Here is a 13,796-nt window from a genome sequence, read left to right on the forward strand (position 1 = left end):
AGAGAGAGGGGGGACAGGCCTGGTAGTAGAACAAAGAGAGAGGGGGGACAGGCCTGGTAGTAGAGCAGAGAGAGAGGGGGGACAGGCCTGGTAGTAGAGCACAGAGAGAGGGGGGACAGCAGCCAGAGACAGCGGAGGGAAAGCGAGAGAGGCTGTCCCTGGGGGACACAGCAGAGGGCGCTGTTACCAACACCCAGTCCCAGGGCTGAACAGGAAGCTAGCCTTCTCAGTCACAACTTCATTTCAAAGCCTAATGTCACCATTAAAGGAACAGTTCACTCAAATGATTTGTTTATTGAGACAAGGATGTGTCAACTACAGACATATGGACCACACCACTGTTAATATCAACCTGCCAATACAGCTTACCGACATTTGAGTGGACTCTTTCTTTCATGGTTGAGCCAAAAGCTGACCGTAGTTCAGTGTTTCAAGAGAGGTGGGGCAAAGATGCCCATGCTGCCCTCAGCCTTAGGTTTGAGGGCTAGTGTCTGCTTCAGAGTGTCTGGTTCAGAGAGTGTGTGTGTGTGTGTGTGTGAGGGCGTGGGACGTAGGGGCGAGGGGGTGGGACGTACCTCCATGAGCAGGGTGAGCTTGTCCAGGGGGCTCTGGGGGGACATGGAGGAGGGGCTGGCCAGGCTGGAGCAGGAGGGGGAGGTGGAGGCGGAGGATGACGGGGAGGGGGAGGGGTGATGGCTCTGCTGGATCAGGTCCGGTAGCAGGTGGATGCGACCGGCAAAGCCGTTCCGTTCCGGAGTGTGGTGGTGGGAGTGGGGGCCGGTGGGGGGGTGGTGGTGGTGGTGGTGGTGGGGGGCACCAGGGGTGTGGTGGTTCACTAGCCCCAGGCTGGGGACAAAGCCAGGGTTGGGGGGGCCCCCTGGGGCCCCAGGGCTGCTGTGGATGGGGCCAGGGATGGGGACCTGGTGCTTTTTGTTGTCACCTGCACTCTGGAAGTAAGAAGAGCAGCACACTGTGGGTCTGGAGGTGCACTCAGAGGCTGATTAGAGAGGCCACCGCCTGGAGGGAAGCTAGCAACTGGAATCGAGATCTGTCTCTTTAACTTAACCTGACTAGTAATACACGGCTAATGTGGAAAACACACTACTAAACCGTCTTCATAGGGTCTATTGTGTTAAGAATTATTTGAATGTTTTACTTGATTCAAACTGTAGGATTGGATCCATTATATAACATGATTCTGTCAAAACATTTCTTTATCGTTGATATAGGATATTGATAGTGGATCTATTTTGATTTACTAACTTCCTGTCTGAGGCTACTCGATTTTATGACTTCCTTTCTGTCACCCTCTCCTATCTGACCTAGATCTGGATCCACCTTCACCAGCAACACAAATTCAAAACAAAGAAACAACCAAACAAGACCAACATGATACCAAACAAGCACAGTGGCAAAACAAGAGGGAGTGAATGAGAGACTCATGATGCAGTGATCGAGGAAATGTGGATGTCGACTCCAATACCGGACTTGCCCGACCACCCCTCTTCCCTTGGTTGTCATGGTTACCTGTCGGACGATCAGTGTGCCGTCTTTGCAGGGCTTGCTGGAGGCGTCGCTCTCCCCCTCGTCGTGAACGATCATGGTCTTCACTGACTCTGTCTCTCCATTACTCAGCCTGGAGGAGCTGGGGGAAGATGGAGACACGAGAGAGGGGGAGAGAGTGAGAGAGGAGAATCTAATTTTATTTACATGATGGAAAAAAAACATTGTGGATATGTTGTATGTGTTAGTACTTATTTAGGAGTATTCTTTCCAGTACATATACCGTTATTATATACGGTAGATCTATCTAATCAAACCTTGAAGTAAATTGATATACTAAAACCTGTGCAGGATTATCTGAGGTTCACTGAGGGTGTGAGGGTCAGAGGTTAGAGAAAGGTCATAGGTCAGTTCCTACGTACACAGCACGGGAGTCCTCCGGCCCAGAGGTGGACTCCTCCCCTCCCTCCTGGTCCACCTCTTCATCATCGTCTTCATCGGTAGTCCCAGACTCCTCGCTGGAGGAGGAGTAGTCTGTCACCTTGTGGGGGGGACGCACATCCTCCACTGCACGCAGCTCCTTGGCCAGGGCTGTCAGGTCCTGGAGGGGGGTCAAAGGTCAGGGGTCAAACTCAGTGTCAAAAATGTCAGCCATTCTTTCCCAAGATTGGACTTGCAGTCGAGCCACTTGCGAGGGGAGAAATGCAGAATACAGGAAGCAGGTAGCTGCTAGGAAGGAAGTGAGGTCACACAGGTGCACCAGCCAATGAGAAGCCGGCCAGTGAGTAGCAAAGCCAATAGATGAGGAGAGAGAGAAGGGATGATGGGTGTGGCACATCGCTGCCAGAGTGCCCAGAGCTGCAGTGAAGAGCCAGGTTAATGCTACTGAGTAACAGAGAAGGATAGAAGCTGACATTATGAATGTGTGACAGGAAAACCATTAAAGAGACTTTAGAAATATGAAGAAGTGAAACATTAGGGTTAAAGAAAAGCGTGAGTTGAAGATGGCCACGCTGGCCAATCAAGAGAGAGCAAGCCATTAGTACAGAAACCCTTCAGCCAATGAGATCCGTGGATAGAAACACGTCACTGCACACAGGCTTACCACATCTCCCTATAGGGGTTCACATGAGAGGGTCACATGACATCACCCCATGGCGTCAATCCACACATACACACACACACACACCCAGAGAAGATAAAGATAAGAGTCAAAAAACGAACCCCATGAAACCCATTTTTTAGAGAGCATTGGCAAGTGCACTTTACTACAGGACTTAGTGTGCTACTGTGCTATGCTAGCTAGCGCACTAGCTAGGTCACGGGGATGACACGCGCCAAACTCTCACCGCCGGTCGGTTAGGCCTGACCAAGTCCTTCCTCTCCTCTGGCTTTTTCCCAGCATGCTCTGGGCGCTGGAGGGCCGAGCCCTCTGACTTTGAGGAAGCTGAGAGGGGATGACAGGGTACAACATTTAGAGCCATAGAACCAGCTGCTGTTAGCCAGGCTAGAGCCTAGCAGGAAACATGTCAGGTGTTGATAACTAGCTGGTGGTAGCCTGGATAGGAGCAAGCACAAAGCCCTCCTGTACTGATATGCAGTCAGTATGTGGGATGTGACACTGTTAAATATAGGCTCTTGTAAACCTGTCTTGTTATGGGAAGAGAGTTAGGTGTGAATGTATGGGCGGTAAATATATGAGGTGAGAATAACTACCGCTATGCCAGCTCAGTAGAGAGACTAGGCTCGCTGTGAACGTAGTTTTTCAAACAGCGGGTTGTGTGTGCTGTGAGTGTATGTATTTGTGCATGCATTTGGGCTTGATCAGTCATCCAGTGCTCAGTGCAAGTGTGTGGATCATCTGTGGAGCCTGTGTCTACGTGTGCGACGCTCTCGGCAGGGCTTGCGTTGGGGTGAGTGCTCTGGAGACTCACAGCGGGCCCTGAACCTCTCTCCTGAGCCCGTGTGAGAGCCAGGCTGGGAGCTGGAGGCGCTGGAGCTGGAGGAACTGGAGCCCCCACTACCGCTGGTGCTGGTGCTGCCCGGCCCGGCCCGTGGGGTCAGCTTCTCCACCCTCTCCCACAGCAGACGGGGCTCTGCAGCACTGGGGGGGGGGAGGAGGGAGGGAGAGAGGGAGGGAGGGAGGGGAGGGAAGAGGGGGCAAGGTAGGGAAGGGGAGAGGAAAATGGGAGGGATGAGGGAGAGGAGGTGGGTGGTGGTCGGAGAGGTAGGGGGAGAGGAGGGGTAGAGGAGGTGGCAGGTGAGGAAGGGAAGAGGGGGAGAAGAGGGGGGAGAGAGGGAGGTGCAAAACAAAGTAATAGTTAGGAGACGGCGCTCGGTGTGAAGGGTTAGACAGATAGGGCAGAGGAAGAGATGGAGAGAGATAGCGGGGGGAAGATAGAGACAACGAATGAGAGAGCATTGTGATGCAGAGTGTTTTACATTCAGGGCACTGGTGAACACCTAGAGGGTGAAGGAGAGACGGAGATGAAAGAGGAGGGATGGAGGAGAAAGCGGGCGAACAAAACGAGAGTTCGAAACAGAGAGGGGGTGGGCGTCTGTAAATGTGTTGTTTGCGTGTGTGTAAATGTGTGTATGTTTGTGAGTGAGATACAGAGATGTACAGGTACCTGCTAGCGTTCCGTTGCCCAGGCTGGTTGCTAGGCATGGCGTTGCCTTGGTGAGGGGAGTCTCTACGCGTCAACACTGGAGACCTTGAGGTGGTCCTCACCGGAACCTTCCACAGAGACATGGCGCTCATACACACACTCTCTCGGAGCGTGTGCGTGTATGATAGCGATACGAACACAACCTAAAACCTGCAAGCCCTAACGCAGTCCCCACAACATCCAAACATCCTGACGTTCCTTTGACACACTACTTTAGTGTCGCTGCTGTGATGATGGTTCCACATAACAGAAAGGGGGGAAAACACAATATTGACGTTCTCAACCCGTGACCATGACACCAGACCACTTCTCACACAGTGGCAGAAAGACATGGGGTTAGGGTCATTCGTTTTCCATTGAATGGCTGACACAAAGTTAGATGTGTAGAACATGGTTTCAGGCCTGCAGAGTCCATGCAAGTGCAGTGTCTGCCCTGTAACTGCGCTGACTGTAGGCTGTGTGTTGTGGTGTGTGTGTGAGTCCTGGGGGATGGTTGGGGCAGCATTCAAGAGCGTAGCAGTGCAGCTAAAAACACATGCAGTCCCTCCATACACGGACAACATAATGACGGGAATGTAGGCACCAACAAAGACCACCGCCAGGCGAGGTGAATGACGTCCATTACATGGCCATTCACAAGAGACTAATGACTATGGAGACTTGTCGGTATACAGAATGTGTCAAGTAATAGACTGATGGGATAGGGATTTTCATTCTGCTGACAAACCCTCGGACAACGGGTGGGTTGTTCAATAGTTCTATCTTCTATTCCAACATCTCTCTCTGCCTGACCTTCTAAGAGCTCCCTCAACATTTCTGAGACATACTGGGTAGAGAAAAATAACTTTAGGCCAGTCGCTTTAATCGCCTGACTCCTTTAATACTAACCCAGATATACATTAAGGGATCTTCATTACTGAAGTATATTTCAAAGGAAACATCAGCTTTGGCCTGTTTGTATATGATCATCACTGGAGGGAGCAAGGGTTTGGGAGTCGCTGGTAATGGAAAGACATCTACCTATTCGGACTCAGTTATACGTTGTTCAGGGCTGGCCAACCCTGGCCCTCGAGAACTGCTGTCCTGCAGGCCACCTCAAGGCTCCAATCAGTTAGAACTCCCCTGACTCAGCCAGTCAACCAACTAGTCATTAGAATCAGGTGTGTTTTAACTGGCGGGTTGGAGCGTGACACTGTGGCTCTCAAGGAGCAGGGTTGGGCAGCTCTGCTCTAACCTCACTACGAAGCTACGTCAGGGCGGAGCCTGTCCTTACCCTGGGCGGGGCCTCGTCTGAGGGGGCCGGCTCATGCGGCGTGGCCCTAGGCTGAGGGTGTGGCTGCGGGTCAGTGCGTGCGGGTGATGAGGATGACGGGGAAGATGACTGCGGTGGTTGTGCGAGGCGGTGGTGATGGTAAGAGTCCTGGGGGCGGAGGTGGAGGTGTGCAAAGCTAGGAGCGACGGGCTCGCTGAAGGACGGCGAGCGCAACACGGCGGCGGGAGGGGCGGCGTTGCTCTTTAGCGCCGCCCGCTGGGACCATTGGACCTTCCGAAGACAGAGAGCACATGGGGGGGTCATTCGGGGGACAGAGGACAGAGAGGGAGATAAAGGGGTGGCGGGAAGGAGAGAGAGACAGACAGAGAGACAGACAGAGAGAGAGACAGACAGAGAGACAGACAGAGAGAGAGAGAGAGAGAGAGAGAGAGAGAGAGAGAGAGGGAGGGAGGGAGGGATGGAGGGAGCAAACACTGTGAGAAAACAAGACGGCAAACACAAGCAGTGACAGGACACTGAAGGATCAGGGAGCCTCGAAAGAGGGCGGAGCTGTCAATATGGTAGCCAATGGAAACTCTTTGGGGTTGACCTCTGAGCTTTCTCATTGGTTCACAGGGTAAAGACCATATTGTATTTTGGCTCCACCCAGTCTGAGGCTCCAAGACCTTCGTCATCTGTGGTGTTGTGAATGTGAATGAATTAAAACAAGGCATGTGTTTACATCAGGCTAGCATGCATGAAGACCATTCACATAACCACATACATGCACACATTCAACGACTCCCTGGGGAAATGGAAGAAATTCACCTGTGCTGTTTCTAACCATGCCCTAACACGACTTTAGCCTGACACTGAACTTGTCTCTAATTCCTACCAAATCCGTCAGCAAATACCCTTAAGCCAACCCAGAAAGATTTATTCTGATACAAATTAGTATAGAACGTAAGGAGTCTATGTCAACAAGCATCCCGTTTGCACAACTGGCTAATCTTTTCTTCTTTTTTGTTTTTACATTTTGGCATCAGTGAACAATGCGCCAATGAGCCACAGTGCGTCATCCAGACTGAATTCTGACCAGTTTCATTAAATCACCATGACATATTCCAAACGTATTGTCTTCAGTGCTGAACTGAGATTACTCATGCTTGCTTTAGTCACACACTCTGAAACGATGAGTAATTCACACTCTGAGTCACTGGAGAAACTTGAATATGCGTGTGGTTACCACACAGTCACGACGTAGCTACCTTCACAAGGTTACCTCCACTATCTCAACCAACAAGCACAGGTCAAACACACACCTACACACACGCCTACACACACACACCCAAACACACTCACACACCAACATAGTGTGGGCAACGTTGGGCAAGGATTTACATTCTAAAAGGCAGTCTGTGACACAACCTGGAGGCACCTAGTGAGGGATTTGAAGAAATGTCATTAACAGGGGGTGGAGTTGTGGTCGCAATTTCTCCATCAACATTTTGCAGGACAGCAGCTAGAACATACAGCGGCAGGAGCAATCAACAACTTTAGATGAGATAGTTAACAAAACAATGACCTGCATAAAGACAGAAGGAGAGACGGAATGACAGAGTGGAAGAGGCACAGATCGCTGGAAGTCAGCTGGAAGCCTGTCAGGAACAGGAAGTTGAGCAGGAAGCCTAAAGGGACGAAGCGATGGGCAGCAAGGGACGTCCTGGTCGCTATAGTTACCTGTGGCTCCATGGGCCGGTGCATGGCTGGAGCCTCAGAGGGGTTCCCGTTTGAGAAGGACTCAGAGGAGCGAGGGGGAACCGGGGGCTGCTGCTTGGGCAGGGCAGCCTGTGGGGAACCCTGGATGTTCTTGCGATACCTCTCGTCGGCCTGGAGACGACACACACAAACTGGTTCATATGGCTTGTAGAGACTTTCGTTTTTTAATGTTTTGTGTTCATTTTGTGTGTTTGCATGGTCATGGTTCACGGGGACAGTAATGGGGTGAGTAGACCCATCGTTGCCATGTTAGTTTCACCCACACAGCAGAGGCATGTCCAGCAGTACACACACACCAGCAGGCAGTGTAAATTAATCAGACACATTATCAATGATCCCCAACTACTGAAGCTCCAGGACTATGACATAATGGTAGGTTGCTTCAGATTTTCAGAAGTTTTGTGCAAACACAGGAGGTGAGTTTACGCGTTCTCCCTATTTTTAAGACATTGGTGAATTACTCGTTAAAGGACATCATTGGCTAGCAATGCTTGAGCGATTTTTAATTTTTTATGACTGAACACAATAAAAATTTTAAAATGAAAATACTTGAAGCTAAACAAACCCTTCTGGAGAAAGTAACGCGGAGAATGTTTTCCCGAGTGTCTCAATTATACCAACACTGCACCAACCATGTCTCCACAGTCTGGATATAAGCAGGGCGATCTGACAGAAACAGTCAATACAACCATCTCTGCTCAGAATGGCACCTGAGGCATGTGACACAGAGAGGGTATAATAACAGACTTTATAATACCCTCCTACTTATTATAAACCATTGTCATTTGTCCAACGTGATAGTCAAGTGCACTTGTTGAACGGATTTCCATACGTAGATCTATATCACCTAGAAGAAATGTAACAGCCTGTTTTTGTCGGAACCAACTGCTCGCAGTCCTCGTAAAAAAACAAATAACTATTCCTCATCTTCTGCCTACGGCCATCTCTTCCCCCTCTCTCTCTCCCGCCGTCCATCTCCTCTCTCTCCCTTCATTCCCTATATTTGACTCCTCTCCCTCTCTCCATCAGTGCATCTCCTCTCCTCATCTCCGTCCCTCCCTGGGTCTGTCCTGTCTCCCTCCAGGTGATAATGAGCCCAGTAGGACAACAGTTGGGGAACACAGGAACTCACAGTAGCCTAATGAGCCAGCTCTTTATCTGACGAGGTCATTAGCACTGAGGGGGGGGGGGGGGGGGGGAATGGGAGACAACGAGTAGGCTAATTACAACAGCAGAGGTGCCCTCGCAAGGACAGTAGCCCACATTAAGCTCTCCCCTTGGAAGAATTGTATTTGAGGATAAACAACATCGCCTTTACGACAACACTATTAAATGACATTCAGAAGAGTTGTGTAAGACGAGGGTGATAGCTGGCATCTTTGGTATGATTTAGCTTGGCTTCTGGATTGATGTGGACAGGAGTGAGCAAAGCTGCACTGTGACAGCATTAATGAGAAAGAGAAGGAAATATCAATAAAATCATTCACTATATGAACCAATAAAGTGATTATGTTAAGACTATATATTAGCACATAACCCTTTATAACAGGATCATAAATAGACGCCAGACAAATAGTTGTTAGCCAATAAACACTCGGTTAACAACATTGAGATGTTGCTAACTGCTGTCATGCAGCTGTCACAAAGTATCTGAGACCATGACAAACATTTACAAAGTCCTCAGTGTAATTGAATCAAAACCTTCAATTCGTGTTTAATCCAGAGGATTTTAGAAGGTGGAAAGGTGGTACTGACAATGAAGCGCTTAAGTTCTTGAACACAATGTTATTGTGGGAATTTATGAGTGGGCAGTTTTATGTTCCCATGATGCTGTGTGTGTTTCCAACAGAGGTCTCCATTACCCAGAAAAAAACCTTCACTAGCCATTAGCATCAGATTACAGAAGAAGGACGATTGTAAATGGTATGAATGATGGTCGGTAAGACTTGCTAGCCTCAAAGTTCTATGTGAATAGGTCCAATGATGTCGAACTAGCACTAGCTCGTAGATGTCTCTCCAGAAGAATAGATGTCTCTCTATCAATGGTAGGGCTGCCCATTCCTGCTCTTGGAGATGCCTATCAGCAGGTTTCTCGCTTCCTACACAGTTAAAACGAACCTGATTTAACTTATCACCCAGTTATGTATTAGAATCAAGTGTGCTATATTAGGGGTGGAGCTAAACTACCGGATAACAGCTTTCCAGAGAGAAGGTTAAGCAGTCCTGATTTAGGGTGTAAATGTGTCTTAGACAGCAGAAAGACCACCACCGCCCACAGCCCCACATCAGCCACACCCACCCACAGAGGCCACGCCTCCGGCAGCAGAGTCAGTGAACAGGCAGCATTCCGTAAGAGGCGGAGCAACAAGCTGGAGGGTTCACCTCTCTGATTGGCTCATAGTCTGGGGCAGGTCGTTGAGGTCCATGGGTGTGCGACACGGCACCTTTGGCCTGCTCCAAGCTCCTCAGCCACTCCAAGTCCACGACATGTGAAGACCTAGTCTTCTCCGGATCTAGGTTCTGCAGAGATCTAGCTCTTTCCGGGGTCATTATCGGTGGGGCCTTGCTCTTATCCGACCCAAGGCCGAGTTGGGACCTGGTCCTATCCACATCTCGGTTCTGCGGGCACCGAGTGGACCCTAGGCCTGGATCTTGAGGGGACTCCCCACTGTGTTGCTTTGTAGCTGGGGTCTTCTCTGGAGGCTGGTGGAGGGCTAGCAGATAGGTCTGCTCCAGCTGCAGCTGCCTCTGCAGCTTCTGGGCCTGACGCTGTTCCTCCAGCTCCCGCCATTTGCACTCCTGGGCGGAGTGGGGGCAGCGGCGCAACAGATGGAACCATGCGACATGTGACCTCTCAGAGATGCAGTGCTTTCATAGTGCTTTATATTTTGAATTGACACAGAAATTCTACTGATCATTCTAATTAGGCACACTGGCAGAATATCTGGGTAACGTTATGATAAATCCGACCGAGGTTCAACTCTGAGACTGAACAATACTGGCTTTTATCGTAGAAGCTGAACGTCAAGGAATTGAATCAAATTAGTGTTGCTGAGAACAGACACAGTGTGAGAAAGAATGACAACAAGGACGAGCAGCTTGTGAAGCCAGGAGGCAGGGATGTGACTGGTCACATCCTCACATAAGCTAATGCCCTCTGACCTCTAAAGGAGCAGAAACCTTTAGTCATTTGAACACAGTCACCGGAACCCTCAGTACAGACCATCTCAACAGAATGTGCAACATTACGGAAAAACAAGGGAAACCCATGTCTTCCTGTACGGCGTTTCCTGGTGACATCATCACCTGGGGACTGTAAACATCGTAACTTTCCCAGCTAGGCACAAACAATGGCTGAAACCATAACCTCAATGACTGCTCCCTTGGAACAGATCTAGATTATGGCGTAGACTAAATCCAAGATCACGTCTCATAGATAAGCTAATAGAAGACTATCCATTCGACACATATCTAACTACACATCAACTGACCGACGCAGTTTGAAAGCGCTGGACTGAGAGGAAAGCTAAGGATGGACGGAGAGGAGGACGGAGAGAGAGGTCCTCACCAGTAGCATGGCCTGCTCATGGAGAAGCTGCTGCTGCAGGATCTCCAGGTGCCTCTGCTCCTCTTCCAGCTGACGACGGATGTACTCCTGTCAATCAAAATACACAACCAATCAACGGTGAGCGGGTGGAAGAGGATGAGGCACCATGACGGCCAGGTCACTGAGGCATAGTTTAGAGGTATCAAACAATGTTTTTAAAAACACTTGTTTCTTTGTTCCAGTTTCCAGTTGGGTACTTGGGCCATCGCTTCACGATAACAGAGCACACCAATTGCCAATTCTCTTCAAAATCCTGAAACCAAAGCCTCTCCAAGAGGAGAGATACCGACTGACCACTAAAGTGACACCGAATGTGAATCTGTCTGTGTGGAGAGACCAGTATGGTTCAGCGGGGTCATAGTACAGATGGTTCACAACCACGGCATCCAACCCTCTCTCACCTGCTCGCGGTCAGCCCTCCTCTTCTCATCCTCCGCCCTCCTGCGTTCCTCCTCTTCTTTGCGCCGGCGCTCCATCTCCTCCAGGCGCCTCTTCTCCTCCTGCTCCCGACGGCGCTGCTCGCGCTCCTGCTGCCTCCTCATCTCCCGCTCGCGCCGCTGTTGCTGTGGGCGGCCACACGGGGTGCCAGAGAGCAGGTGTCAGGAGCGGCCTCAGGATCACAAACTTGCTAATCTAGGCTAGGCTACTTATTTTTTTCACCGCCAGTATATTTTAAGTTTATCTGGAAGACGTGCTTCTTGCACCACTGGTACAGCTTCTTCGCTTCCTCCTCAAAACTGGCAGGGAAAAACATGCTAAGCTGAGCTAGGCTAGCTACCTTGTTGACATGGTTGTAAATATGCTCAGCTAGGCTAGACTTGGTTTGGCTGGCTATCTTGTCTGCCTGAATAAAGATGCTTGGTCAGGCTGGTTTAATAATTCCTGATAACATACTGAACTTTCTTCGATTATTGGAACTGCACATGTGCACAAAACCATCTGATGAGCAGGACAGTGTGTACCCCCCTCCAGCACCACTGAGGTGTCAACATTTCATGTGAGGTTTCACAATTAAATTATTTAATCCAAGTTTAAATCTGAGGAGGCAACATGAACAAATCAGACAGATTAAAGCCTGCGATGGCCTTTTAGGCGTACAGTTGAAGCTTCGGTGCTGGAGTGCTGGAGGCATCATGCAGTATCTTGTCTACATAATCTCTGAAGCAGAAAAGGGGTGATATCTCCAACAGGAGCTCACATGCACTGTGGTATTTCAACCAAATAGCCCTTGGTGAACTAACCTGAGAAGTTCACCTAAGCCTGTATGATTGATGACTGGGCTGTCATGCTTAGGAGGGAATGTTATGTTGGGAAAGGTCAGCGATTGTGTTTTGCAGATCAGACAGGTGCCGTTTGAGAAGTTGGCAAGCACAGTCATTAAAGGCAGGATATCTAATGTGTTTAAAAAGCACTTTTTGTCATATTTGCAGAAATAAACTTCATATCTTGATAGCAACCAATACATCTAAAGGTTTGATGGTAACATGAAATCAATCCGACACCTGTGGGCATTGCAGAACTGTAATAAACATGACAAATCATTAAGACCGTTCCGAGACTAATGATTGGACGGGCTACCTGTCTGTCTACCTACCTACCTGCACGCATTCTGCCTACTGCCCCTGCACTCAATGTGCGTTACTGTAGTTTTGTGGGAGTGGCTTTGAAGGGAGGGGGTGGGATATTTAGGTTTAAACCATGTCAAACAGCAACTAAAATAGCTAGCTTCGCAAAATGTGCCTAACCCAGCTTTAATACTTAGTAATGACAGGATATCTGTACATGGCTGAGGGGATGTGAACTCAAACTATGTGCACACAGACACACAAAAGTATCTAGCGCACACTAACAACCCTACACTGCAGAAATGCCCTGCATACAGATGGGTAATGGAACTGGAGTGTGCTGTTCTGCTCCATCCAGCCAACTTCAGCAAGGTAATGTGCCTGAGCCTGTGGCCCTGGCCTCCTTATATGGGCTCCCAGTTCTCCTCAGAGATAAGAGACCAATTAGAGAGCAGACAGGCCCCAGAGCAGCAGATAGGGCTGTGAACACATGATACTCTGCAGTACTAATGGCTACTGCCAATACACACAGAAGAACAGGGCAATAACAGAGAGTTTACCTACAGAACAGCATGCACATAAAATAATCAAGCCACAACAAACAAACAGACTTTAGGGTAAACATCTAGACACACACATGCACACGCACAAACTCACAACAGAAAGAAAACGACATTGCGTAATGTTTTCTCTGTTGTACGTTTGTGTGTGTGAGTCAGACCGGACCACACGCTCCTACCTCCTCCAGCCTCCTCCTCTGCTCCTTCTGCTGCTCGATGCGCTTCTGCCTCTCGGCCAACAGTTGGCGCTTGTACTCCTCCTGCTCCCTGAGCTGCTGCTCCTGCAGGAGCTGCTGGCGGCGCAGCGCCTCCGAGCGCTCCTTGTTCTCCTGCTGCAGGCGGATGAAGTCGCGGCGCAGGGTGGACTCACCTGGCACGTTCACGATGGAGCTGTCAGGAGCACAGGAGCTAGCACTTACTCTTTAGCTTGTAGCAAGCCTATTGGTAGGTTTGCTTGTTTGTGTTTGGGGCAGACCAGATCTGCTGTTAGCATGGAAGATGTTTAGAGTTAGTGGTAAAGATACATAGTTTGCCTGGCATGCTAGCTGGCAAATTAGCATTGTAGCAGATTTGTGGCAAGCCTGAGAAATATAAGCATGTAAGCTAATTTGTTAGCGTGTGAGCAAATTTGTGGAATAGCATCTAAGCTAGGTTGTGGTATAAATGCATGTTAGCGTGTAGTCTCGTCTGTGGTATAGACACATGTTAGCATGAAAGCTTGTTTGTGGTAAGGACCCACATTACCATGTTAGCTAGTTTGTGGTATAGACCCATCTTAGCATGTAAGATAGTTTGTGGTATAGACCCATGTTAGCATGTAAGTTAGTTTGTGGTAAAAACCCTTATTAGCATGTAAGCAAT

At 49.3% G+C, this 13,796-nt stretch overlaps 1 protein-coding gene across 8 annotated transcripts in view; it reads right to left on the reverse strand.

The window, feature by feature from the left end:
- The window catches only part of map4k4 (mitogen-activated protein kinase kinase kinase kinase 4), a 61,132-nt gene that overhangs the window by 14,335 nt on the left and 33,001 nt on the right, over positions 1-13,796 (reverse strand). Inside the window, exons 12-23 of one of the 8 annotated variants that reach the window (XM_062457706.1) lie at positions 13,115-13,325; positions 11,212-11,373; positions 10,772-10,858; positions 9,586-10,002; positions 7,165-7,314; positions 5,446-5,715; positions 4,134-4,240; positions 3,438-3,607; positions 2,853-2,950; positions 1,926-2,104; positions 1,528-1,645; positions 576-947 (exon numbers count right to left, since the gene is read on the reverse strand). In XM_062457706.1, coding sequence (XP_062313690.1) covers positions 576-947; positions 1,528-1,645; positions 1,926-2,104; positions 2,853-2,950; positions 3,438-3,607; positions 4,134-4,240; positions 5,446-5,715; positions 7,165-7,314; positions 9,586-10,002; positions 10,772-10,858; positions 11,212-11,373; positions 13,115-13,325 — 2,341 coding nt within the window. The remainder of the gene's footprint in view (positions 1-575; positions 948-1,527; positions 1,646-1,925; positions 2,105-2,852; positions 2,951-3,437; positions 3,608-4,133; positions 4,241-5,445; positions 5,716-7,164; positions 7,315-9,585; positions 10,003-10,771; positions 10,859-11,211; positions 11,374-13,114; positions 13,326-13,796) is intronic. The other 7 variants (XM_062457707.1, XM_062457711.1, XM_062457712.1 and 4 more) reach the window with 7 other exon arrangements.

Source organism: Osmerus eperlanus, chromosome 3 (genome assembly GCF_963692335.1).
Source record: "Osmerus eperlanus chromosome 3, fOsmEpe2.1, whole genome shotgun sequence".
NCBI lineage: Eukaryota > Metazoa > Chordata > Actinopteri > Osmeriformes > Osmeridae > Osmerus > Osmerus eperlanus.